The sequence below is a fragment of the Lutra lutra genome, chromosome 11 (assembly GCF_902655055.1).
Source record: "Lutra lutra chromosome 11, mLutLut1.2, whole genome shotgun sequence".
In the NCBI taxonomy this organism is placed as follows: Eukaryota; Metazoa; Chordata; class Mammalia; order Carnivora; family Mustelidae; genus Lutra; species Lutra lutra.
The window spans coordinates 106870049-106895519 of NC_062288.1; the positions used below are offsets into that span (position 1 = coordinate 106870049).

Genomic DNA, 25471 nt, shown 5'->3' on the forward strand with positions numbered 1-25471 from the left:
TGTGATGGCTGCAGGAGGCCCAGGGAAGCCTGCGGGCTGCAGCACGATGTAAGGGGAGCCTGTGGCTGCAGCAAGACCAGTGGACACTCATAACTTCCCGCTGCACTGCAGACAGTGCTACTTGTCTTCTAGGAAATGGCACAGCCCGAGAACATGCAGACACTGGGAAGAATATGACACAGTCATGTAGTGGGTCTCTTGTGTATATATAATTTATGGAGACAACCAACTAGATGATCATCATAGTCAGTTTAGCAGGAAAGGTTTAAATTAGACATCAGGAAGAACTTCCTAATTTGGAAAAAGAGTGAGGTTAAAAAGAGTAAATGAGTTTTTTTTCCAGGAGCTCTTTGTGAAAAAGGAATTTTTAACTATTATGCATATTAGCTACCAGTAACTGTTGAACCATATGCTCTTCGTTATTCTCTATACATCGTATTGCACTCAGGTCTCTTCTTGCTGATTTCGTGGAGCTCTTTATGTACTCTACATACTAATCCCTGGTTGATGGAGCCACTGAGACCTCTCAGTCTGGCACGGTCTTTTAATTTTAGGTGTTATTTTATATTGAATAAAACCTTCATTCTGATTACTATGAAATCCATTAGTTTTTCTCTTTATTGTTTATGCTTTGGGTGATTTAAGAAATCCTTACCCATTCTGAGATCACAAAGGTTTTCAAAACCACATTTTATTTACCTTTACAGTTCGCCTTTCACATTTAGACCTCATCACAGTTTATTTTGCATACAGTATTTGCAAAACCAATTGACAGAAAAATTTACATTAGATTTTTCCCTAAAAGCACCCTCTGTCCTTTCTTGGTTGACCAGCAGCACCACATTTTGCCTTTCCCAAGTTTTCCAAGTTCATGCAAGAGAGGGAGGAAGGGTCAGAATGTATGATTAGGGGATTCTGTTTCTATGTCAGGATTTTACTGTTTTAATTCATAATAGTTTTGTAATATGTCTTAATAACTGGCATAAAAAGGCCCAAAATTCATTCCCCCAAATCTCAGAAGTATATTCTTTCCATACACTGAAACAGAGTGGGTGATCTTCCGATTTCATCTTTGTGGAGACATTCCTTCTAAAACCTCCCATTACTTTGCTCCCCTATGGCCCAGTTGCTCTGTGGGACTGGCACAGAGCCATAAGCCTTGGATATCTTCTTGGCATCACCCTCTGGGCTAATACTCTTTGGTTCTCCTGCATTAGCTCCTCTCTCTCTGATCGTACAGCTTCCCCTTTTTGTCTCTGCCCTCACTGGGGTGAAGCCACTCCTCCAGCAGCTTCCTGGAAAAGAGTGCAGAAGAGACCAACCAATCTATAAGCTTATGGGCACAAAGATAGCTTTATCCTATAATAGTCCATTCATAGCTAATAAAAAATTTCAGTATGGGAGTCCTCAGAATTTTGAAAGATTTGCCTTCTCGTGTCTGTGTTGTTGGTAAGTCTGATCTAATTCTGACTTCTGACCCTTTTTGAGACCTGTTGTGTCTCTCACACACAAAACTTTGAAATCTGCTTTTTGTCCCTACAGCTGTGATGTTTCATAGTGGTGGGATTTGGTGTGAATCCTTTGTTCTGGGCCTTCCTGGGGCCTCTCAAACTAGAAACTCACATCCTCTTGTGGGAAATGTTTTAGGCTATTTTAAGATCTTTACTCTTGATTTTCTGTTTTCTTTATGGAATGTCTGTCTTTCAGATGTCAGGCCTCCTAGTCTGGTCCTTTAGTTTTCTCATCTTCTGTCTCCTGCGTTATCTCATCTTCCTACTTTCTATGAGATTACTTTAACTTTCTCTTCCAGTATTTGAGTTGACTTTCACATTTCTACTATAAGATTTTTTATTTTTAAGAGCTCTTTTTTGTACTTTGAATGTTCCTGGTACAACTTCCTGTTCTTGTGTTGTAGATGTAACATTTCACTTTCTCTCTGAAGAGAGCCCACAGGGTGGCACTGTACCCATTTCCTCATTTGGGGGTGGTGTGAGGGTGGACATTGGTGCTCGCACCCTGCCAGCACTGTGCCCCAGCTGCGGCAGCTCCTACTGGGATGTAAGTTATGCTTGACGCAGAGGGGACACATGGTGGGCTCTCAAATTTTGCTGAAGTAAGGAATTGATCCTAACAATAATTATACATCGTAAGAATTTTTAGCAAGAGAAGAACCTGACAGATACTCATTCTGTGAAGGTCACTGGTGGCAAAAACTAAACTAAACTAAACTGGCAGAAGACAACACTGAAGCCTGAAAGACAAATTAGGTGAACAGTGAGAACCTTTGGCCAATACATGTGAAAGCCTAGTATTCTTCAAATTTCTTTCTGAAAACTGGATAGCAGTCCTGCCTCCTGTAGAGGATACTGTGAACATGATATAGGTGTGGGGAATCCTTCATAAATAAAAGCATAAGCCACAAACGGAGGTATTATTACCATTGACTTCTATGTACCATGGAAGATTAGCATTCAACATTCGGTGGAAGTACATGGTATGTTTTGCTTTCAAATTTGTTTACACAATAATGTCATTAAACTGTATCTGAGTTCTATATTCTAAATAGATTGCAACTTCTGTTTCGTATTGTTTTAACTTCAGCACAGAAGCTGGGCCTCTTTGAACCTCCCCCACCGCTACTATCCTCAGATGAATGGGAAAAAGTGAAGCAAAGATCCATCCTGCATGGGGACTCCGCGCAGCCGTGCCCGGTATGCAAAGAAGAATTCGAACTTCGCCCCCAGGTGTGTAGCCTGAAGATCAGATAAGCAGGCTTGGGAACTAGACTGAGCTGGAGCCTAAGATCCCAGGTTTCATTTTTCTAGTTTCTTCGGCCTATGTGACCTCAAATACTTTTACGTTTTCTTTTCCATTAATTAAAATGTGTGTGTAAGAAAGAGCTAAACACCCTCATCAAACAGTTTTGTTTATTTACCAAATGATATTCTCAAGTATAAAGTTCATACAAAAGGAATGCTTCCATTCCGCTGGCTGGAAATAGCTGAGGAGGGACTGGAGGTACCACTAAGAGGAGGCCAGGGCAGGAAGAATGAAAGCAAATGGAAATTTTAAGTTGTTTTGTGAATTGAAATGATAAAAGAAATGAAAAACTAGGCTTGCATATCTCCAAAGAATTTATGTAAGAATCTTTAAGTAAAATTTTTTAATAATCTTTATTCGTGAAACTTTACCACAAGAAGGTTGATGACATAATAAATAAAATGCAGTCAATCTTGGTCATAGGTTTCCCTGTACATACTATGTCTGCCTAATCTATTGTCATCTCCTGGCAGTTAGGGACACTTTCACTGCTAGAATTTTGTGTTTTATTTTAAGCTAGTGGCCGCCCTACAGTGGTTTCCCATGTGTGCAGCATTGTGATTCCTACGGAGCAGGCACTTGGACATTTGCTGGAAAAGAAAACAGCAAACAGAGTCAAAGCGGGCCCAAAATTTATAGCCTGGGAAACTTCCAGCTTTACTCTCTACCTGACACTTAACTCTCAAACTTAATTTGTTTTAATGAGTTTCATCGTTAACAAGTTAGTTACAATCATAAAACGTTTGTTCTTTACTAATTTGATTTTACAAGTTTAATTTTAAGTATACTTACTGTATTCCAGTGCTCTATCAAGACCTAATCTTACATATATGAAAGCTAGGTATTTTTGTAAAATGTTAACCCTTAAACCACAGAATCATCATCTAGTATAATTTAGTATTTTAGTGTAGCAAGAGTTAATAGACCCACACGGAGTCCTTCCGGCCCCAGCAACCTCTTTTTTTACTGTGCTGTAAGTATTGAGCCCGACTGCTGTATGGCGGATGAAAACTTACACTGAGTGTGAGAGGCAGGGCAGCGGGGGGCTCAGGGTACATCATCCCCACCATTTCCTCTATTCTGTTTTTTATACATTTCTCACTAAATTCTTATTTCCGTTTCGTTACATATAGACGCTTGTGTTTATTTTGCATTTTTAGCTAGTTACTGTCGCTGTGCTCAGGTTTTCCCTTCCTCGTGCACAACAGTCGGCATTTCCCCAGCATTTGAGGATTTCAGTACTTCGGACTCCGGTAGTTCTTGTGCATCACCAAGGGGAGCTCTGTACCCATTTAACAGATGAGGAAATAAGTCTAGCACTCCACAGCGGGGTGGCTCAGGAAATGTTTGCATGGTCAGCTGGAGTCTAATCCCAACTTCTAGGACATCTTTGGTGCATTTAGCATGACTTAATCATTCATTGTTATCGCAGAGAATGTATGCCAATAACAAACATTTATGGACATGTATAAGTCTAATACTTTAAATATATGGAAGTACAAAGTTATTCAGTACAGATAATCAAATATCTATTGATAAAACACCCAAAGACTATTCTAGAAAGCATGAGGAGAAGAGTTAAGATGGAGGAAGAGTAGGGGGACCCTAAGGTTGCCTTGTCCCTCAAACACAGCTAGATAATTATCAAATCGTTCTGAACACCCAAGAAATCAGTCTGAGGACTGAGAGAACAAAAGCACAAGTCTGTAAGTAGAAAAGCAGCCGCCTTTTGGAGGGTAGGAGGTGCAGAGAGTTGATCTGAGAGAGCTACCACTGTGGGAACTGCGGCGGGAAAGGAGCCCTGTTTGCAGAGACCACCGCGAGGGATTATACAGAGCAGAGTGCGATATCTGACAAAGTCTCACGTTTTAGAAGTCTGCCACCGCCGGGGTCATGCCTGGCTTAAACATGCTCAGGAGGGTCGGCGGGGTGGACCCAGGAGTGGATAGGGTGGTCTGAGGTTACCCTGGGTTGCGAGAACAACGGGTGGCATCAACGTGCTTCGCTCTTTGCAGGCGTAGGAGCAGGGACTTTGCTTGCAGGCCGAGTCCGGGTGCCGGCTCTCTGCTCCACCTCACCATAAACTCTGCACTGCTGTGTGGTCCTGTGACCACTTTCCTGGCATGGTCCAGGCAAATGGCAAAAGCATAGTGAGACACTCCCCCAGAACAACAGCATGGTTCCATGCCACAGGAGTCCCTAAAATTGTGGAGTGATAAAACCCAGTCCCGCCTGGGATAAAACCACCCCAAAGTTCAGGCATCGCTGGCAGCGAACACTTTCACCATTACAGGCCATGCTGAGACAAAGCAGCTGACAGAAATGCTACCCAGTATCTTAAACCAACTTGGTGCAGACAGTCTGACTAGTTTAAGAAGACTGGCTGAAGCTCTGCCCAAACAATCTGTGGATGGAAAAGCACCACTTGCTACCGGAGAGGAGGATGATGATGAAGTTCCAGATCTTGTGGGGAATTTTGATGAAGCTTCCAAGAATGAAGCAAACTGAATTGAGTCAACTTCTGGAGAAGATAAAACTTGAAGAAGTTACTGGGAGCTGCTATTTTATATTATGACTGCTTTTTAAAATTTTGTTCATGGATCTGATAAAATCTAGATCTCTAATATTTTTAAGCCCAAGCCCCTTGGACACTGCAGCTCTTTTCAGTTTTTGCTTATACACAATTCATTCTTTGCAGCTAATTAAGCTGAAGAAGCCTGGGAATAAAGTTTGAAACAAGAAAAAAAATTATATAATATTATATAATATATATAATGAAATATATTATAATAAATAATTAAAATAATTAAATAATTAATAAAATAATAAAATAATTTTATTATAATAAATAATAAAAGAAAAATAAATATGTATTATATATTATATATTTATAATATATATTAAATATATGTAATATATAAAATAAATATTAAAAATATGTTTATAAAATATATAAAATATATATTTTATATATAAATCTTATATAAAATTATATAAAATATATAAATATATTACTATATGTTATATAGAATGATATATGTAAAATTATATTATATATAATATAAAATATATATGTAAATCTTATATAAAAATATAAGATATATTTTTATTTTTCAATATTTTAAATTCTTTATCTTTTTAATTTTTAATGTGTGTGTTTGTGTGTGTGTATATATATACATATATATATGTATATATAGAGAGAGAGAGTGAGTGCTGTTTTTGGGTGTTGCTTTTTTTTTTTTTTTTAGATCCAGCTTCTTTTAACAAGTAGACCAAAACACACCCAGGATCTAGTTGTGTTTTTTCTTTTTTTCCTTTTTTTTCTTTGTTTTCTAAGATGGAGGAATTCACCCCAAAATAAAGAACAAGAAGTAGAACTGATGGCCAGTGATTTTCTTTTCTTCAAATCTAGTTAGTTAACATACAGTGAAATATTGGTTTGAGGAGTAGAATTCAGTGATTCATCACTTAACATACAATACCCAGCGCTCAACATGAAAAGTGCCCTCCTTAATGCCCATCACCCATTCAGCCCATCCCCCACCCATTCCTCCATCAGCACTCAGTTTGTTCTCTAAGAGTCTCTTAAGGTTTGTTTTCCTCTCTCTTTTTTCACTTCTCCCTCCCATATGTTGACCTGTATTGTTTCTGAAATTCCACAGCTGAGTGAAATCATATGGTACTTGTCTTTCTCTGACTTTTTTCACTTTGCATAATAGAACTCCATTCACATCACTGCATATGTATAGTAAGACTTCGTTCTTTTTGATGGCTGAGTAATATTCTCTTAGGTATAGATATAGATATAGATATACCACATCTCTATCCATTCATCAGTTGATGGACGTTTTGGGCTCTTTCCATAGTTTGGCTATTGTTGATAATATGGCCAGGGATTTAATCAATACAGATATAAGTAAGATGTCTAAACTAGAACTTAAAACAACAATTCTAAAGATATTATCTGGGCTTGAAAAAAGGGATAGAAGACTCTAGATAAATCCTTACTGCAGAGATAAAAGAACTAAAATCCAGTCAGGATGAAAGGTAAAATGCTATAACTAAGGTGCAAACCTGAATGGATGCCATAAAACGAAGATAGATGAACCAGAGGAACAAATCAGTCACATAGAAAATAAAATTATGGAAAGTAATAAAGCTGAAAAGAAGGGGGAAAGAAAGGTAATGGATCACCAAGGTAGACTTAAGGAACTTAGCAACTTATTAAAATGCAAAAACATTCGTATCATAGGCATCCCAGAAGATGAGAGCGATAAAAGGACAGAAGGTTTATTTGAGCAAAGTATAGCTGAAAACTTCCCTAATCTGGGGGAGGATACAGACATCAAAATCCAAGAAGCACAGAGAATTCTATAAAATTCAATAAAAGCTGGCCATCACCAAGACATAGATCACAGTCAAATTCACAAAATACACAGACGAGGAAACAATCCTGAAGGCAGCAAGGGGGGAAAAAAGTCCTTAACCTGTAAGGGAAGGCAGATCAGGTTCACAGCAGATCTGTCCACAGAAACTTGGCATGCCAGAACATAGCAGAAGGAAATATTCAGCATGTTGAATGGGAAAAATATGCAGCAAAGAATACTTTATCCAGCAAGGCTCTAATTTGGAATAGAAGGAGAGACTAAGAGTTTCCCAAACAAAAAGGAGCTCATGACCATTTGACCAGCCCTACAAGAAATATTAAGGGGGACTCTTTGAGTTGGGGGCGGGGAGAGACCAAAAGCAACAAAGACTAGAAAGGAACAGAGACCATCACCAGAAACACCAACTCAACAGGTAATACAATGGCACTAAATTCGTATCTTTCAATAATCACTCTGAATGTAAATGGACTAAATACTCCAATCAAAAGACACAGGGTATCAGAACAGAATGCTGCCTATAAGAGACTCATTTTAGACCTAAAGACACGTGCAGATTGAAAGTGAGGGGACAGAGAATCATCTATCATGCTAATGGATGTCAAAAGCCAGAATGGTCATACTTATTCATATATTCATTTATTTGAGAGAGTGTGTTCACATACGGTGGGTAAGGTGGGGGAACAAGGAAAGAGGGAAAAGCAGATTCATTGCTGAGCAGGGAGCCTGACGTGGGGCTTGATCCCTGGACCCTGAGATCATGAACTGACCCAAAGGCAGAAGGTTGACTAAGCCACCCAGACACCCCAAACAAACTAAATCTTAAAATGAAGACCATAACAAGAGATGAAGAAGAGCATTGTATCATAATTAAGGGGTCTACCCATCAAGAAGCTCTAACAATGGTAAGTAAATATTTATGCCCCCAACTTAGGAGCACCCAAATATATAAATCAATTATTAATAAAGAAGGACACTTGGGTGGCTCAGTTAGTTAGGCATCTGACTCTTGATTTCAGTTCAGGTCATGATCTCAGGGTTGTGAGATCAAGCCCCACATCAGATTCCATGCCCAGCGTGGATTCTCTCTCTCTCCCTTTCCCTCTCCCTCTGCTCCTCCCTGCCCTGCTCATGCATAATACCTCAAAATATAGCAATAATAATAATTATAATAAACACAAGAAAACTGATAATAATAGAATAATAGTAGGGGACTTCAACACCCCACTTACAGAAATGGACAGATCACCTAAGCAGAAAAACAAGGAAACAATGGCTTTGACTGACACACTAGACCAGCTGGATTTAAAAGATATATTCAGAACATTTCATCCTAAAGCAACAGAATACACATTCCTTTCAAGTGCACATGGAACATTCTCCAGAATAGATCACGTACTGAGTCACAATCAGCCCTAAACAAGCACAAAAAGATCGAGATCATACCATGCATATTTTCAGACCACAATGCTATGAAACTTGAAGTGAACCACAAGAAAAAAATTGGGAAGACCATGAATGCATGGAGGTCAAAGAACAACCTACTGAAGAATGAATGACTTAACCAGGAAATAAAAGAAATTTTAAAAATACATAGAAGGAAATGAAAATATTACATTCCAAAACCTTTGGGATATATCAAAGGCAGGCCCAAGATGAAGGTATATTGCAATACAGACCTACCTCAAGAAGCAAGAATTATTGGGACCTCATCAAGGTAAAAAGCAAAGGAAAATCAACAAAACTAAAAGGCAGCTGATGGAATAGGAGAAGATATTTGCAAACAATATATCAGATAAAGGGTTAGTATCCAAAATCTATGAAGAATGTATCAAACTCAACACCCGAAAACCAAATAATCCAATCAAGAAATGGGCATAAGATATGAACAGACATTTCTTCAAAAAAGACAAACAAATAGCCAATAGACACATGAAAAAATACTCCACATTACTCTGCAACAGGGAAACAAATCAAAAGTACAATGAGATACTACCTCATACCTGTCAGAATGGCTAAAATTAACAAAAGAAACAGCAGGTGTGGGAGAGGATGTGGAGAAAGGGGAATGCTTTTGCACTATTAGTGGGAATGCAAACGGGTACAGCCACTTGAAAACAATATGGAGGTTCCTCAAAAGAGCTAAAAATAGAACTACCCCATGACCCAACAATTGACTTACTAGGTATTTATCCAAAGGACACAAAAATACAGACTTGAAGGGGTACATACAGCCCAATGTTTATAGCAGCATTATCAACAATAGCCAAACTATGGAGAGAGCCCAAATGTCCATCAACTGATGATTGGATAAAGAAAATGTACACACACACACACACACACACACACACACACACACACACACACAAGGAATATTACCCAGTTATCACAAAGAATGAAATCTTGCCATTCACAATGACATGGATGGAGCTAGAATATATTATGCTAACAGTAAGTCGGAGAAAGTCCAATACCATATGATCTCGCTCATATGTGGACTTTAAGAAAACAAATGAACATATGGGAAAGAGGGGAAGGGTGAGAGAGAAATAAACCCTAAGAGATTTTTAACAATAGAGAACAAACTGAGGGTTCATGGAGGGAGGTGGAGGGGAGGATGGGATAGATGAGTGAAGGGTATTAAGGAGGGCACTTACTGTGATGAGCACTGGGTGTTGTACATAAGTGATAAATCACTGGATATTGCACTGTATGTTAACTAAGTAAAATTTAAATTTAAAAAAAAAAGAGCAACTTAACCCTACACCAAGAGGAGCTAAAAAAGGAAAAGCAAATAAAGCCAATAACCAGCAGAAGAAGGGAAATAATAAAGATTCGAGCAAAAATAAACGATTTAGAAACAAACAGCAGACCAATGAAACTAAGAGAAGGTTTTTGAAAGAATTAATAAAACTGATAAACCCCCCAGCTAGACTTATCAAAAAGAAAGAGAAAGGTCCCAAATAAACAGAATCATAAATGAAAGAGGAGTGGTCACAACCAACAGCACAGAAATACAAACAACCCTAAGAGAATATTATGAAAAATTATATGCCAAAAAACTGGCAACCTGAAAGAAGTAAACAAATCCCTAGAAACCTACAAACTACCAAAATGGAAACAGGAAGAAATAGAAAATTTCAACAGACCCATAACCAGCAAAGAAATTGAATCAGTAATCACATCAAATGTGTCTGAGACTTCAGTCATCCCCAAGAGTCTTGCCCGCCATCTCTTCTCTTGGCCCCACACGCTGGAGAGAAGAGAAGCCAGTGGCCGGAAGACCAGCCCCCCTCACGTGCTCCTTCCACACTGGTATCCTGCTCTCATCCCCCAGTTCTGGGAGAACCACACAGCCTTCCTCCTTATCCTACGGCCCAGAGTATCACTGTGTGGTGGGGACTCTGGGCCACAGAGAGGTGACATTTTCTTGTGAGCATACTTTTCCCACTCTTGAGAAAGAAGAGATGATTCCAGTGTCTCTGGACTTATTTCTGGAACTCTCTGTTTAAGCGTCACAGTCAATGAGCTGCAATGCTAAGCACTCCAGGACTGCAGCTCAGCTGAACAAAGCCCTGTAGAGATGCCCGTCCCCTCCCTCCGCTCCCCCTTCCCCCCACACCCCAGTGTGGGCTGGGCCCCCCCAACACACATCCCAGCTTGCTTCCCTTCTCAGGATCTACCCAGGGAATACACCTATTTCAGAAGCTGTGACGCTTACTAGCAGACACGTGTGTTTGATGTTTCAGACTGTCGTTAACTTAGTCTTTCTTGTTGAATTATATGCCTGTGCTGTGTTCACCTTAAATGCTAAATATTAGAAATATCAAGGTTATTAATCTGTTTTAATTTTTCAAAGAAACAACACAGCCTACCTTTTAAGCATTCAGAATTTTTCTTTTAATTAATGCATTTATGCTGCTGCTCTTTTAACACTAATTTAAACTTCAAACATTTTTTGTCTTCTCATGCACAGGTGCTGCTTTCATGTTCACATGTGTTTCACAGAGTAAGTGACTCCCGCTCCCCCTGCCCCAATAAAGTGAGTAGGGTGCCAGCCGAGTAGCTCTTACTCATTGAAAATCTCCCAAGATGAACCACTTATTTTATCCATAATCACCACTCGGAGTTAGAAATCTGACTTTAGGCTACAGAATAATTCACCCTGTTTTGAAAATCACGAATTTTATGTGACAAAGGAGCCACATGTGTTTGTGTGACACAGGGCTGTCACTAACATTCCTCAAAGTGAGTGGGAGCTGGCTTCCTGTGACCTGACTGCATGGTAGCCCTCTATATTGGGCTCATCTATCTTGACACAAGTGATTTTCAGAAGTTTTTGATGTGTGTGCATGTATGTTCTTGTAAAATTGCATTTTTGGAACAAGTTTCATGAGGAAGGTGTTAACATCTGATGAAACGTGTTCCCTTCATAATCCAAACTGGACTGTCTCATAATGATGAGAGAAAAGAACACTATAATTACATTAGGAGTAAGAATGTTATTTATAAGTAATTGCTCATAAAATTTTAAGTGAAATGTTCTTCTTCAGGCATGCCTCCAGGCTTTTGAAAAGTTCACAAATAAAAAAACCTGCCCTCTCTGTAGAAAGAACCAGTATCAAACCAGAGTGATTCACGACGGAGCCCGGCTATTCAAAATAAAGTGTGCGACAAGGTAGGAAGGGTTCATCCCCCTCCCCACGACATACCCAGCTGTGGCGCCGGCTGGTGACTCATTTTCAGGGAAGGAGGGATTTTGCCTGCCTCCTTGGCCACTGCCTCCCCAGGGCCTCCCCCTGTTTTGAAATACCTGTCAAGGCCATCCTGAGTGAGTCACGTCAAACATCTGTGTTCCAGGATCCAAGCCTGCTGGAGGGGACACGTGGTCAGGAAGTGGTACCAAGACCTGAGGAGAAAGGTTCCTCCCACAGACGCCAAGTTGAGGAGAAAATTCTTTGAAGAAAAGGTAGGTCCAGGGCCTCGATTCTCCTGGTAGTCTGCCCACCAGGGGTTCACTGGGGTCAGGGAGGCCCACCGAGGCGGTGAAGCCCAGAGACTCACTTCGTTTGCAGGCCTTTTACAGATGCTTGAGAAGCTGCTAAAACCCCGTTCCACCTGGATTTCCAACCCAGGCAGTAAAATACTTCTAGGTTTTCTTTTCTAGTTAAATCATAAGCATCATAAAATTGAAAGAAGGTTCAATTCAAAACAACTTTGGTTTGGCTGTTTCATGACACTCGCTTAAATAATCTCTTCAGAGGAAGGAATAGATAAAGCTTAAGTTTTCACATCCCCTGAGCTGCACGTTAAAATTTTTTATTTATAAAAATAGAGCTCCCACTGTGCTACAGTTTTACCAAGTGTCTCATTGGGCCTCACGGGGTCACCAAAATGTGAGTTTCAGAAATAAATAACCTCAGTTTCTACCCTTTCTTTGAATAATTTTGTAGCTTTTTAAAAAGATTTTATTTATTTATTTGACAGAGATCACAAGTAGGCAGAGAGACAGGCAGGGGGTGGGGGGAAGCAGGCTCCCCGCTCAGCAGAGAGGCCGACTCGAGGGCAAGATCCCAGGACCCTGAGATCATGACCTGAGCCGAAGGCAGAGGCTTAACCCACTGGGCCACCCAGGCCCCCCAACTTTTTAGTTTTATATTTACTTTTTGGCTTACCAGTTTTCCACCCTTGTACCCCACAAGGCGGGGTAGAGCAGAGGAGCCGGCTAGCCCAGGTTCCAGCGTCAGCCCCGTCCTCACCAGCTGGTGGCTCCGGGCACGCCTCCGTGCTCACCTGTAACAGGACAGTCATGACCTGAACCCCCGGCGCTGCTCTAGGACTAACGCCCTGTAGGCCATGAGACGCACAACTCTTTCGTCCTATGTTGTCTGAGCTCGTCTTCTCGGTGACTGCTTCAGATGTCGTCGTAGCCCATGCTGCCGGGGACGGCACTGGATGAGGCTCTGGCGTTCTGACATCACGTTAGCTTTAAATCGCGAAGATAAAACTCACAGTTGCACTTCCCTGCCATCATTCTTCATGGAAGTGTCCCTTACACGTTTGTTTAGCTCTTCCCTACACTTGCTTTGTGAGCCTGCACTCCATGCCCTTTATTGTGTAAAGAGATCCCTCTCTTCCCCTAACGTTACATCCGTTAGCATGTGAAGCCCGAGTGACAGCGGCCACTCACCGTAAGCGTCACACTTCCATCAGACTCCCAGTCCGGCCTTCTCAGGCCAAGGTGCCGTCTCTCTGTGCGTCGCGTAACCTCGCCAGCCTTGTTTGTGCCCTGGCTGAGGGGCTTCTCCAGAGAGCCCAGGACTGCGTAGGGATCCTGAAACTAAGTGCATTTAGGCTCGACCCTCAAACGAGATGACACCAGACTGTCCCGGGGCCCTTCCTGATCACTCAAGTAGTTGGTCCAGGCGGTGTCGTCATCAGCGAGTGCAAAAGAAAATCAGGAACTTGGCTGATTATGATGTCATTAAATCTCAGATTTAATTAAGAAAATACACTTAGCTGCCCTCGAGACAAAGACAACATTAAATGCAATATAGGAACCAATAACCCTAAAATGCTGACTATCCTGAAGACAAGGAGGCGGAACCACTGCTGGAGAGGAGCCTGTGCGGCCAGGGCAGCCCGAGCGCAGGGGGAGAAGCCACAGGTGGGTCCACTCCGGCTGACACAGGCGTGGGGTGGCTCCAGGAGGGGGCAGCGTCCCCAGCAGCCCGCTGGTTGCAGAAGTGGAGGCAGGGCCAGAGCAGAGGCTATGGAGAGAATCTGCCATTCTACTTGTGAATAAGAAAAACTATTTTCTGAGCCGTTCAGGCACCTTATGGCATGAATTGGGGAGCACAGGATCTGAAAGGAGCGAGGACGGAGTCCTAGTGAAAGCCCCCCTTCCGTTTCTGCCTGTGGGGTGGACAGGAGAAAAGCCTTGCACTGCTCTGCGCCATCCTTTTGACAGAAGAAACAACAAATCGGCTAAAACTGCTGCGAACTTACTGAAAATGTGAGCCTTTGCTCTAAGAGCTTGGAGAGCAGTGCGCTGCCCTCCTTCCTCCACCTCCACTCGGACCTTTGTATCCGGTTTCAAAAAGCCCCCGTCTGTGCACCAAGACAATGCATTCAACCTAAGCTGGGGTCCTCAGTGCCACTCCCCGCGCTGAGCCTGTCTTTAGGGCAGTCTGTCACGTCCTCCCTCTCCGTCAGACTGGCGGTCTCTCAAGGGGTGGCTCACACTCGAGGCAGGGAGCGACTCTGTCCATGGTGAGCTGTCATCCTTCTCCTGTGTTCTCCTCACGCTCTCCTCTCTCCTGGGGTCTGACAGTAATTCTAATATATTATTATTATTACTCTTAGTAATTCTAATATAATATTCTCTTGGCTTTTAAATCAGAAATTATTAATTTTTTTCTCTTACAAAATTTTAATTACAAATGATAGTCATTTTACCTGTGTGTGTAAATATTTTTTCATTTGCATATATCATCTTACTATAATTTTTTAAAATACAGGCTACACTCTGCTTTCACATAAAGCAGAGTTGTGAGACTCAAATGATTGTACATCTATACCCAGACACAAACACACAAATGTGCACACACATGCAAAGACACACACTGTAATTCAGATCATTCTTCCCCAAAAGTGCTGATTTACTGTCATACTCAATTTGTTGCACAAATAAGCATTTTATAACTGCTTCAGCTATCTATTTGTTAATTAAATTGATAATCCGCAGCTCTCCCTGCTACTTTCCTAAATGTTCACTTGAATTTATTCATTTCTCACTCTACTCACTTGTCCCATTTGGCCATAAACATTGAAATCTATAAACCCAAACCTCATTTTATTTTTTTAAATCCAGTTGGTTAACCTACAGTGTGACATTAGCATCAGGTACGGAATTTAGGGACTCAGCACTTCCATACACCAGCCAGTGCTCATCACCACCAGTGCCCTCTTTAATCCCACCACCTCTTTAATCCGTCTCCTCTCCACCTCCCCTCCAGTGACCAGCAATTTGTTCTCTAGAGTTGAGTCTGTTTCTTGGTTTGTGTCACTCTTTTTTTCCCCTTTGTTCCTTTGTTTTGTCTTAAATTGCACATATGAGTGAGATCACGTGGTATTTGTCCTTTTCTGACTGACTGATTTCACTGGCATAATACCCTCTAGCTCCATCCATGTTGGATGGAAATAAATCCATGCATTTATTTCTGGGTTTTCTATTCTGTCCCATTGATCTAGGTGTCTGTTTTTGTGCCAGTACCATCCTGTTTTGAACACTGCAGCTTTGCAATAGAGCTTGACATCTGGAATCACGATGCCTCCAGCTTTGCTCTTCTTCTTCAGAATTGCTTTGGCTATTCAGGGTCTTCTGTGGTTCCATACAGATTGTAGGATTGCCAGACCTCATTTTGAATAAGTGAAGACAGGGGCACTTGGGTGGCTCAGTTGGTTAAGCATCTGACTCTTGACTTCAGCTCAGGCCATGATCTCAGGGGCCTAAGATCAAACCTCACGTTGGGCTCCACGCTGAAAATGAAGCCTGCTTAAGCTTCCCTCTCTCCCTCTCCCTCGGCCCTTACCCCCAACTCCCACTCTTGCCCTAAATAAATAAATAAATAATGACGGCATTTACTGTCCGATAGTATACTAGTAGTAGGTAGTAGTACTAGTAGTAGGTGCTCTTGTCATTGTTCCTCATTGCCCGTATGGGTACACATCTGTCCGCCCTTATCCCTGGGGTTGTGCTCCAAGAGTCTCAGTGGATGCCTGAAATTGCAGATGGTACCAAACCCTATATATACTACATTTTTTCTCTACCTACATATCCAGGATAAAGTTCAATTTATAAATTAGGCACAGTAAGAAATGAACCACAACAAATAATAAGACAGAACAATTATAAAAATACAACAGCACACTATAATAAAAGTTATATGACTCTGGTTTCTCTCTCTCTCTTTCCCTGAATACATCTTACTGCACCCATCTGCACCCATCCTTCTTGTGATGATGTGAGATGACAAAATGCCCCGTGAGGAGATGAAGGGAGGGGAGTGACATAGCATTAGGCTATACCGACCTTCTGACAATGCGTCAGGGGAGGGTCGTCTGCTCCAGGACCGTGGTTCGCAGTGGGTAACCGACACTGTGAAAAGCAAGACTGCAGAGAGGGGGTCAGAGCCCAGAGGCTATCCTTTCTTACACAGACCAGTTCTTAGTCATTTACTGAATGGCTCTTGCAATTTAATGATTTTTTTCCTACCTTTTTCAAACTCTTCTGCTGGCATAGTCTAGGAAATAGACCAGTTAATCTACAATTTTAATGTATAATTTTAGTGAAATCTGAAAATTACTGAACAAGGCTATTGAATGCCACATTACCTAGGACTGTACAGATGCATCCAGACCATGTGGATATACATACAGGTGACAGTTTGTGGAGAACTTATATCAATAAATTACATTACTCTAAACTACTGGGTAAAAGATGGTTGAGGAACAGGATATTCACAAAGTCTCAAAGCATCGACCCACAGATTATGTATAATTTGCAAAGGGTATGAGAAGCCTTTACATCGGAAAGGTCCAACAGACATCTCAACCTAATGATTGAAATTACCAATAACTGCACAAGTTGATACCACGCGCTCCTAATGTGCACAGAGTGCACTAGAACAAAACATCGCCTTTACACTTTCATGCCAAAAATGCTTAACCTGAACCCAATCAAGAAAGCATGTGATCAAGTAAATCCAAAATGAGGAATATCCTGATAATTTAAAAAATATATAAAAGTAAGAACCTGTTCTTACTGTTCACCTATTAGATTGCAAGAATTGGAAAATGTGATGATAATTATCTAGTACTGATGAGAACTAGGGGAAATGGACATTCTTATAAGACATCGGTAGGACGAAGAATGTACATCCTGGCTGACAATTCTCTGAGCCATCCTCTAGAAGTCGCCCTCCAGATATACACGTGTGCTGAGATGTATCCATGACTTGTTCACTATGGCAATGATTATAAAAGAGAAAGAACCAGAAACAGCCAAAGAATCTGCCACCAAGGAACATCCACACAGTGATTACTACACAGCCATTGTAAAGACCAAGTTAGATGTATATGTGGGGGTAGTAAAAGATTTCCAAGAAAAGGCAACAAGAAAGAATAATAAGTAGACAAGGTATCATGATAGGGTTAAACTATAATAGTAATTACAGCAAACATGATTGAGATGAATTTCCTTATTAAATAACAAACTTGAATTACATTGAAAATCCACTAACTGCTGCTTATGAGAGAAACATTAGAATCAAATGAAATAAAAATGCCTTATATAAAGGCATGCTCAAAAATGAGGCAAATGCAAATAAATAAGTAGAAAATCACAGGGCACATGGGTGGCTCAGTTGGTTAAACATCTGCCTTCGGCTCAAGTCAGGATCCCAGGGTCCTGGGATCGAGCCCCACATCAGGGTCCCTGCTTACCATGGAGTCTGCTTCTCCCTCTCCCTCTAGCCCTCCCCCCCACTCATGCTTTCTCTCTCTCTCTCAAATAAATAAAATCTTTTTTTTTTAAAAAGGCAAAAACCATGAAAAAATAGAAAACCACAATAAAATAAAGGAGTATTAAAACACATCAGGAAATTCAGAGTCTAAATTACATACTGTCCTGGTGCTCATGATCGTGAACACACTAGTAGTCTATGGTATATAGCTAATGCTGTATTTAGAGGGCAACTAGTATTAAGCACATTTATTATTAAACAAGAAAGATGAAAAATAATGAACTAACCATTTAAGTCAGAAAGCTATTTAAACACTAAAGAATTTTTAAATGTAGGAAGTAGAAAGTATAAAGATAAGTAATTTATTAGGATAAAAGTAAAATATGTAAGTGAAGCCAATAGCTGATATTTCAGGAAAGAGAAACTAGAAGTGAATATTTTTTCAGTGATTGGAAAACTACCAAGTACAAGATAAAGTCTCACCAGGGTTAAAACAGATAAAACAATGTAGACACACAGAATGGAAGGCATAACCATAGATGTGGAAATCATTTTAAAATGATAAGACTTGTATGCAAATTCATGCTCTTAAATCTGAAATTATTTATCTCCTATCAAAATAGGAAACACAGAAATATATAAAAATGACTGAGAAAAATGATATTAAAGTGTCTCAATCTTTACCAAAAATATATTAAACAGCCTTTCTTAGTAATGACAGCAATCTCAAGCTAAAGTGACATTTCCTGATCACAGTAAAGACCATATATCAGAAACTAAAAACATATTTTTTAGATACCGAAGCCCTAAAGATGCAAAATAGGTTATCTACTATCACACTTTGGGCCAGTCCTTGCCAATGCAATAGTATAAGAAAACAAAATACCATGTGTGTGTGTGTGTTTGTATTATATAATACTTAGTACATATATTATCTATGCACATGGATTTTAAATCAATAAAGTCATTTGAAGAGTTATTAGAATTATTAGATATTCCAATTCAAGATAAACATGCAATAATTTTTTCCTATAGAGCAACAAGAATCAGATACAAAGTGCAGTGGAATAGGACCCCTTTGTAATAATTAACACCTAAAAATAAACTTAACAAGGAACGTACAAACTCTGATCAGGAAAAAAATGTTTTCTGGGGTTGACATTAGCAGCATGGCCAAATAAAATGTTCCTCACTCATATCCACACCCTCCTCCAGCAACAACAGTCTGGCATCCAACCACAGGTAAGAGTGCCTCTGTGGGAACTGTGGGTTCCAACACCACCGAGCAAGCGAGTCAGGAGTCTCACCCACCCATGTGTCCAGTAATAGGGACACACATCTCGGTTCCTGTGGACCCTGAGGTGTGCTAGCCCCTCTTGGCCACAGTCTGTGAGCCCCTGGAGAGCACTGCCTCAGACAATCACCCACATCCAAGAGAGACTTTGTGAAGTCCAGGTTTCCAAAGGAAACCTCCACAACGCCCATGGGAATGCCTTGGAGAGGGCCAGAGGACTTACACTTTACCCATGTCACCCCTCTCCCAAGGAGGCACAGCTCGGGCCCAAGAGAGATCTTCTTGGCCATGATTTCTCCTGCAGGGGAACGTGAGAGCTTATGAGAGCTTATGAGTGAGCACCCAGCTTCTTGGGCTGTGTGGGACACACCAAAGGGACTCGTCCTTCCATCCAGCATACTGAGCCATGAGCTGCATGACCGGGGGTGGGAAGAAACTGGAAGAGCAGCAGGTAGGACTCCTGAGGGCATGAAAAACACAAGGACCCTACTGACTGTTGTGGCTTCCATCAAGAAGCCCCAGGGGAGGTGCCCCAGTGCCACACGTGCCTCACCCACACCCTGTGGCTGGTTCTCTGCGTGCACTCCTGATGGCGACGGCCAGGAAGCACATGCAGAGAGCCAGCCTGCATCTGGGGACCAGGGGGAGAACACAGACCGGAGCTTCAGCATCACCCTTGGGAAAGTTGAAGGGAGGCCACCGGCACCCAGCCTGGCGTGACGCAGAGTCCAGAGAAGGCGCACAAGCATAAGAATTCTGCCATAAGAGGAGCATGACATGGAGCAGGTGTATCCACAGGAGGTCTGAGAAAGCCTCAGAACCCATACGGGCTGACAGAAAGGACTTCTCTCCTGACGCTACTCAGTAAAGACCTAGGAGGCCACGGTTGCTTTGGTTTGGTGACAGCAACGCAGGACTGAAAGAAACATGAAAATCAGGAAGATATGATACCACCAAAGGGTCTCGGCAGCCTCCTAGTCAGCAAGCAAAGACGTGGCGAGCTACAGCCTGGTGAAGAATTTGAAACAGGCATTTGAAGAAAGCTCAGTCAGGTGCAAGAAAACACAAAAGACGCATTTGATGGGATCAGGAAAATAATATGTGAGCAAAGTGACAAGCTCAATAGAAATAACAACAAAGAACCAAAGAAGTTCTGGAGCCTAAGAGCAGAGATGGTGTCACCATCGGAACGGATCGGGCAGAAGGAAGAACCTGTGAATTAGAAGAAAGGAACTTGGAAATTATCCAGTCAGAGGCAAACAAAGAAAAAAGAATGAACAAGAGTGAAGAAAGCATATGTGACCTTTGTGATACTATCCAAGGAAACAGTCTGTGAATTGGAGTCTCAGAGAAGAGAGGAAGGGACAGAAAGCTGGTCAAAAGAAATCATGGCTAAGAACTGCCCGAATCGGTGAGAAATTTGGAGAGCAAAGTTTATGGAGCTCGGAGTGACAAACAAACTCAATTTAAAGAGATCTCCCCCAGGGCGCCTGGGAGGCTCAGTTAGTTAAGCGTCTGCCTTCGGCTCAGGTCATGATCCTGGGGTCCTGGGAATGAGCCTTGCTGGCACCAGGTTCCCTGCTCAGCGGGGAGTCTGCTTCTCCTTCTCCCTCTGCCCCTCCCCCATATGTGTGTACTCTCACTCTCTCTCAACTAATAAAATCTTTTAAAAATATAGAGAGATCTTCTCTAAAATATATTACAATAAAACTCAAAAACCAAAGAATCTCAGGGGGCGCCTGGGTGGCTCAGTGGGTTAAAGCCTCTGCCTTCGGCTCAGGTCATGATCCCAGGGTCCTGGGATCGAGCCCCACATCGGGCTCTCTGCTCAGCAGGGAGCCTGCTTCCTCCTCTCTCTCTGTCTGCCTCTCTGCCTACTTGTAATCTCTGTCTGTCAAATAAATAAATAAAATCTTAAAAAAAAAAAAGAAGAATCTTAAAAGCAGCAAGAGAAAAAAATTCCACACTCACAGGGGACACCCATAAAGCTGCCGGCATATTTCCCAGCAGAGACGTCACAGGCCAGGATAGGTGAGGCAAAATACTCAGAGTGCTGGAAGGAGAAATTTCAACTGACAACACTCTCTGGCAAAGGTGGGCTTCAGAAACGAAGGATGAATAAAGACATTCCCAGACAAACAGAACTGAGGGAGGCCGTCACCACTGGGCCTTACGAGAAGCTAAAAGCTCTTCCCCAGCTGAGATGCAGGAGGCTAATCAGTGACGTGCAATACAGGACTACGCACAGCACGGCAGGAAAGCTAAACACGTGGGCGAATTCGGACTCCTAGTACTGTAACATGATGGGTGGGAGACTCTCACCTCTGTGTGCAGATTAAAGGGCAAAAGTATCAAAAATACCTAGATCTACACCGATTTGTCAATGAACGTACAGTACAAAAAGGTAGACCGTGGAGCACCTGGGCAGGTCAGTGGATTGGGCGTCCAGCTCTCGAGTTTGGCTCAGGTCTTGATCTCAGGGTTCTGAGATCAAGCCCGCCATCGGGCTCCGTGCTCAGTGGGGGCTGCTGGAGACTCCCTCCCTCTGCTCCTCCTGCTGCTTGCACTTGCTCACATGCCCACCTGCTCTCGCTTAAATAAATAAAATCACTCACTCGCTCTCACTCAAATAAATAAAATCTTCAAAAAAAAAAAAGGAATATAAGCTTGCCAGTAACACGAAGCTTGAAAATCTAGAAAGCACAGACTAAGATATTTGAAATAAAATGCAGCTCTGAGCCTTGGGTTCTCATGACATCCGTCCTGCTGGTGTCAGAACCGAAGGTGCATGCTCAAGTCCAGCTTCAGGAGAAGCAGCGTGTGCAGCTTTCCTAATAATCCACCTTTAAAAAAAAAAAAAAAAACAAAAAACAAATTCCAAAGCCAGAATGAACAATGACTTTATCAAGCCTCCTCTGGGTAGGAGCCTAGCTTTGTAACATAGTCGGTGACATTCCAGAAATGCCGGCTTTTCCTCCAGAAGTGAGCCTTGTGGCCCGTGCCTTTTCACGGGCCTGGGCACTCGCCACCCTCCCACCATCTAAAAGTGCACGGAACTGTACCTTAGTAAACAGTTAGACATCTGATGTTTGAATTTGAGAAATTAGTAAGTTTACAAAGCAAAATGTGCAGTAACAATACGCTACCTTTAGGGGAAAAGTCTTTAACAGGAAAGAAAGGCAAAGAGGGATAATAGTGTGACATTTTTAGGCATAATAAATTAGAAGGTGCTTCTGTTTAGAGCTTCAAGATCTTGCCAAGATGGACATGTTTTTAATACTGTAGATTAGATTAACACAGGTCATTCTGTTTTTATTAACTGACCTCTTTCTTATAACAGAACTCTGGCATTGCCTTTTCCTTCCTCTGTTTCAGGGGGACTAATGAAGTCTCTTCTAAACTTTGGCTTCCATGCACCTACTGGATGTTAACTAATCAATAAAATACAGAGTTTGTCTTTCTACATATAGTAATGCTTTCATGCGCTGAGAATTTCTTCTTGCAGATTTTTCTTCCTTTAAAATGTCATTGGCACATTCTTAACAAACTGAACAAGAACAAAGTGATGTTTGTGTTATCATGTGGGATCTTTCCAATAGATTTCAGTCCTGTGTAAAGAACTGAAGAGATCAAATGTTGGATTTTGTCTCTGAGTGTCAGAGAATTCAGTTGGAGTCAGCAGTGCCTTTGAGCGGGCACCGGGGCTGTCGGGGATGGCACAGCAGTCCTGGGGCGCGCTCACAGCACGCTCGTGAACTCCGGCCAGAGCTGCCTGGAGAGGTCAGGAAAGCTGCTGTGCTCATACCTGTCACCAGTGTGTACAGAAAGCCCGAGTGTTGCCCACAATGCACTGCTTGGTCCTTGAATGCCTTTGATCCTTATCTAGAAATTCTGCTAGCATATGTCATATAATTGAGGTATGGTCTTTTATTGCTGCAATTAAAACTTTTCAAATGCATTATACTATCTCCACCCAAGCTAAAAGTCCTGACCATTGTTTAAAAAGTAAGGTTAGTGATTTGTCAGATGCCCTGGTTGACTTGAGGGGCCGCCCGCTCCCACACCCACCCACATGAGATTTCTCTTACTTTTTTCATTGACATCTCACCAAACAGCATAATGGTCTTAAAGTTTGTTTAGTCCTTTGACTTCCTTTATCACGTAGAGATGGCAAACATTCTGTTGCTAACTTGGAGTGGTTCCAAGCAGCAAGACTGGGAGGATATTAAACCAGTAAAAGCTTATCAACTGATTCATTGATATGCTGTAAATTCCAGGCTTTTCATTTTGCTTTTGAGGGTGGTCATAAGTCAACACATTAGTAAGCAATTTGCTGACATCCAGACGGATCACTTAGAGAGGCCTCCCGGGCAGACAAAGTTCACCTGGTACTTTTGTTAGTGTATTTTTTTTTAATGTTTAGCCGGTATGTTACTTGTAAATGACCAGTAATTGCTTTACATATCAATACGCTAAACTCCTACTTATCAAATATCTGAAATAGAAGACTTAAAAGGAAAAATATATGAAGACATTCATTCTTCTTAAAACTGAACATTTTACATACTTTGTTTCTGTAGAATTAGTAATATTAATCATTGGTTTAAAAGCTAGAACTCAACTGGCTGCTTTTTGGGGGGGGGGCAGTTTTTGCCCTTTCAATGACTAAGGGCATCTGACCCAAGTACCAGTAAGGAAATAAAGAAAGCAAGAACATATAAGAACTTGAGATGTAAGAAATAGTTAATAACGGCTGCACTTAGACTCGGCCACAACAGGTGGTCGGTAAGTCTCGCTGATTTAACTTCCTAACTACCACCCTTGCTGAGTTTTGACTGTGTGCAGCTGCAAGAGGAAGGTCACAGCAGTCCGCGCGTAGGATTCTGCTGCGAATGCGTACTGAAGGGTTCTCAGTATCTGTATTAACAAGCTAATGTCGATGTCATGCTTAAAAGCTAAATGCAGATGCTTTGTTGAATCTTGATAGTTGGAAATAACTTCACATCATTCCTCGGAGGCATCGTCCTTCTGTTTTAATCCCAGAAAGGACGCCATGCTCTCCTCCTTTAGAACGTGGACGTTGGGGCACATATGCGTCCTTGTTTCTAATCTACTGCAAACGTAAAATCGAGATTTTTAAATGAATGCTAAGGGCCTTAGCATGAATCAGGTGCTTCTCTGGACCTAAGGAATTCATTCGAGGAGATAAGAAATACACACAGGAAAAGATAACAGCGTCCCGCCAAGGCTAAGTGCCCAGGGCAGGGGCCCCCAGTGCTCTGTGAGAGCTGAGAGAGCAAGCTCACCTGAGAGGAGCCACGCACTCTGGGTGTACATGCGGTCCTCGGAAGCCATCGGTGCAGGAAGTCATGGAAACAGGAAAACAGGACAGTTATTCATGGGACTCTATAACGATGACCAGCGGGCTGGGAAACTCCTACAGGACAGTAATGAGAGGAAAGGTGGGCGCGAGGCCCCAAGGGATCCTGGAGGGATCTCAGCCTCCAGACAGGCCCAGGATGAGGAAGTCTGAGATCAAAGAAGAGGTGGTGAGGCCAGTGCTCCAAGAAGACAACTCGGGCATCAGAGGAGCGCGGGAGGCAGCCCGGCTACTCCGGCCACACTGGCCCCCGCCCCCTCCCACCTGCTGCCTGTCACAGCTGGCAGAGCCCCACCCCCACCCCACCTGCTCCTGCTGGGCCTCTGAGCCCTCTGCTCAGCCCTCCTTGTTCCACCCGGCCTTCCGGCAAGCTGGAGGCCCCCTTGTTAAAGGTGACCTGGGTCCCCAGGTCGCACAGTGTGGTGCCCGCCGTTCCCACCCCGTTGTACCGATCCTGTTAATCACTCACCGCGCAAACACTGCATGGTAGTTACTTAGCTTAGAATGAATAAACTACGTTTCAGTAGTCCTTAACCACCGTCACATATAAAAGGAATCGTCACTTCACTCATTATGAAGTGCTTTCAATTGTAACTAAGGAATAAAGTACGATTTGTTACCAAGTGTGAAAATCTGAGGTTTGCTAGGCAGGCTGAATAGATCCCAAACTACAGAAGAAACTGTTCCAAGCCCCTTCCGGTGACTGATGCCTGCAGTTCTGCACTTTGCAAAACTCGTCCAGCTCCCTCCCTCCCCAACCAGATCCCTAGGGCCACCCACCTGGGGGGTAGTCCCTGTCTCTGCTGCCCCCAACGTTGCCTTCCAGAGGGGAGACAGCAAATAACATGTGCCATTAAGAATGTAAATGTCGGGGCGCCTGGGTGGCTCAGTGGGTTAAAGCCGCTGCCTTCGGCTCAGGTCATGATCCCAGGGTCCTGGGATCGAGCTCCGCATTGGGCTCCCTGCTTGGTGGGGAGCCTGCTTCCCCCCTCCTCTCTCTCTCTGCCTGCCTCTCTGCCTGCTTGTGATCTCTGTCTGTGAAATAAATAAAGTCTTTAAAAAA

The 25471-nt window shown here is 42.3% G+C and overlaps 1 protein-coding gene across 6 annotated transcripts in view; it reads left to right on the forward strand.

The window, feature by feature from the left end:
* Positions 1-25471, forward strand: part of RNF32 (ring finger protein 32) — a 38084-nt gene that overhangs the window by 2464 nt on the left and 10149 nt on the right. For 2 of the 6 annotated variants that reach the window (XM_047695016.1, XM_047695020.1), the window contains exons 3-6: positions 2602-2744; positions 11185-11217; positions 11762-11886; positions 12069-12177. In XM_047695016.1, coding sequence (XP_047550972.1) covers positions 2602-2744; positions 11185-11217; positions 11762-11886; positions 12069-12177 — 410 coding nt within the window. The other 4 variants (XM_047695019.1, XM_047695022.1, XM_047695021.1 and 1 more) reach the window with 4 other exon arrangements.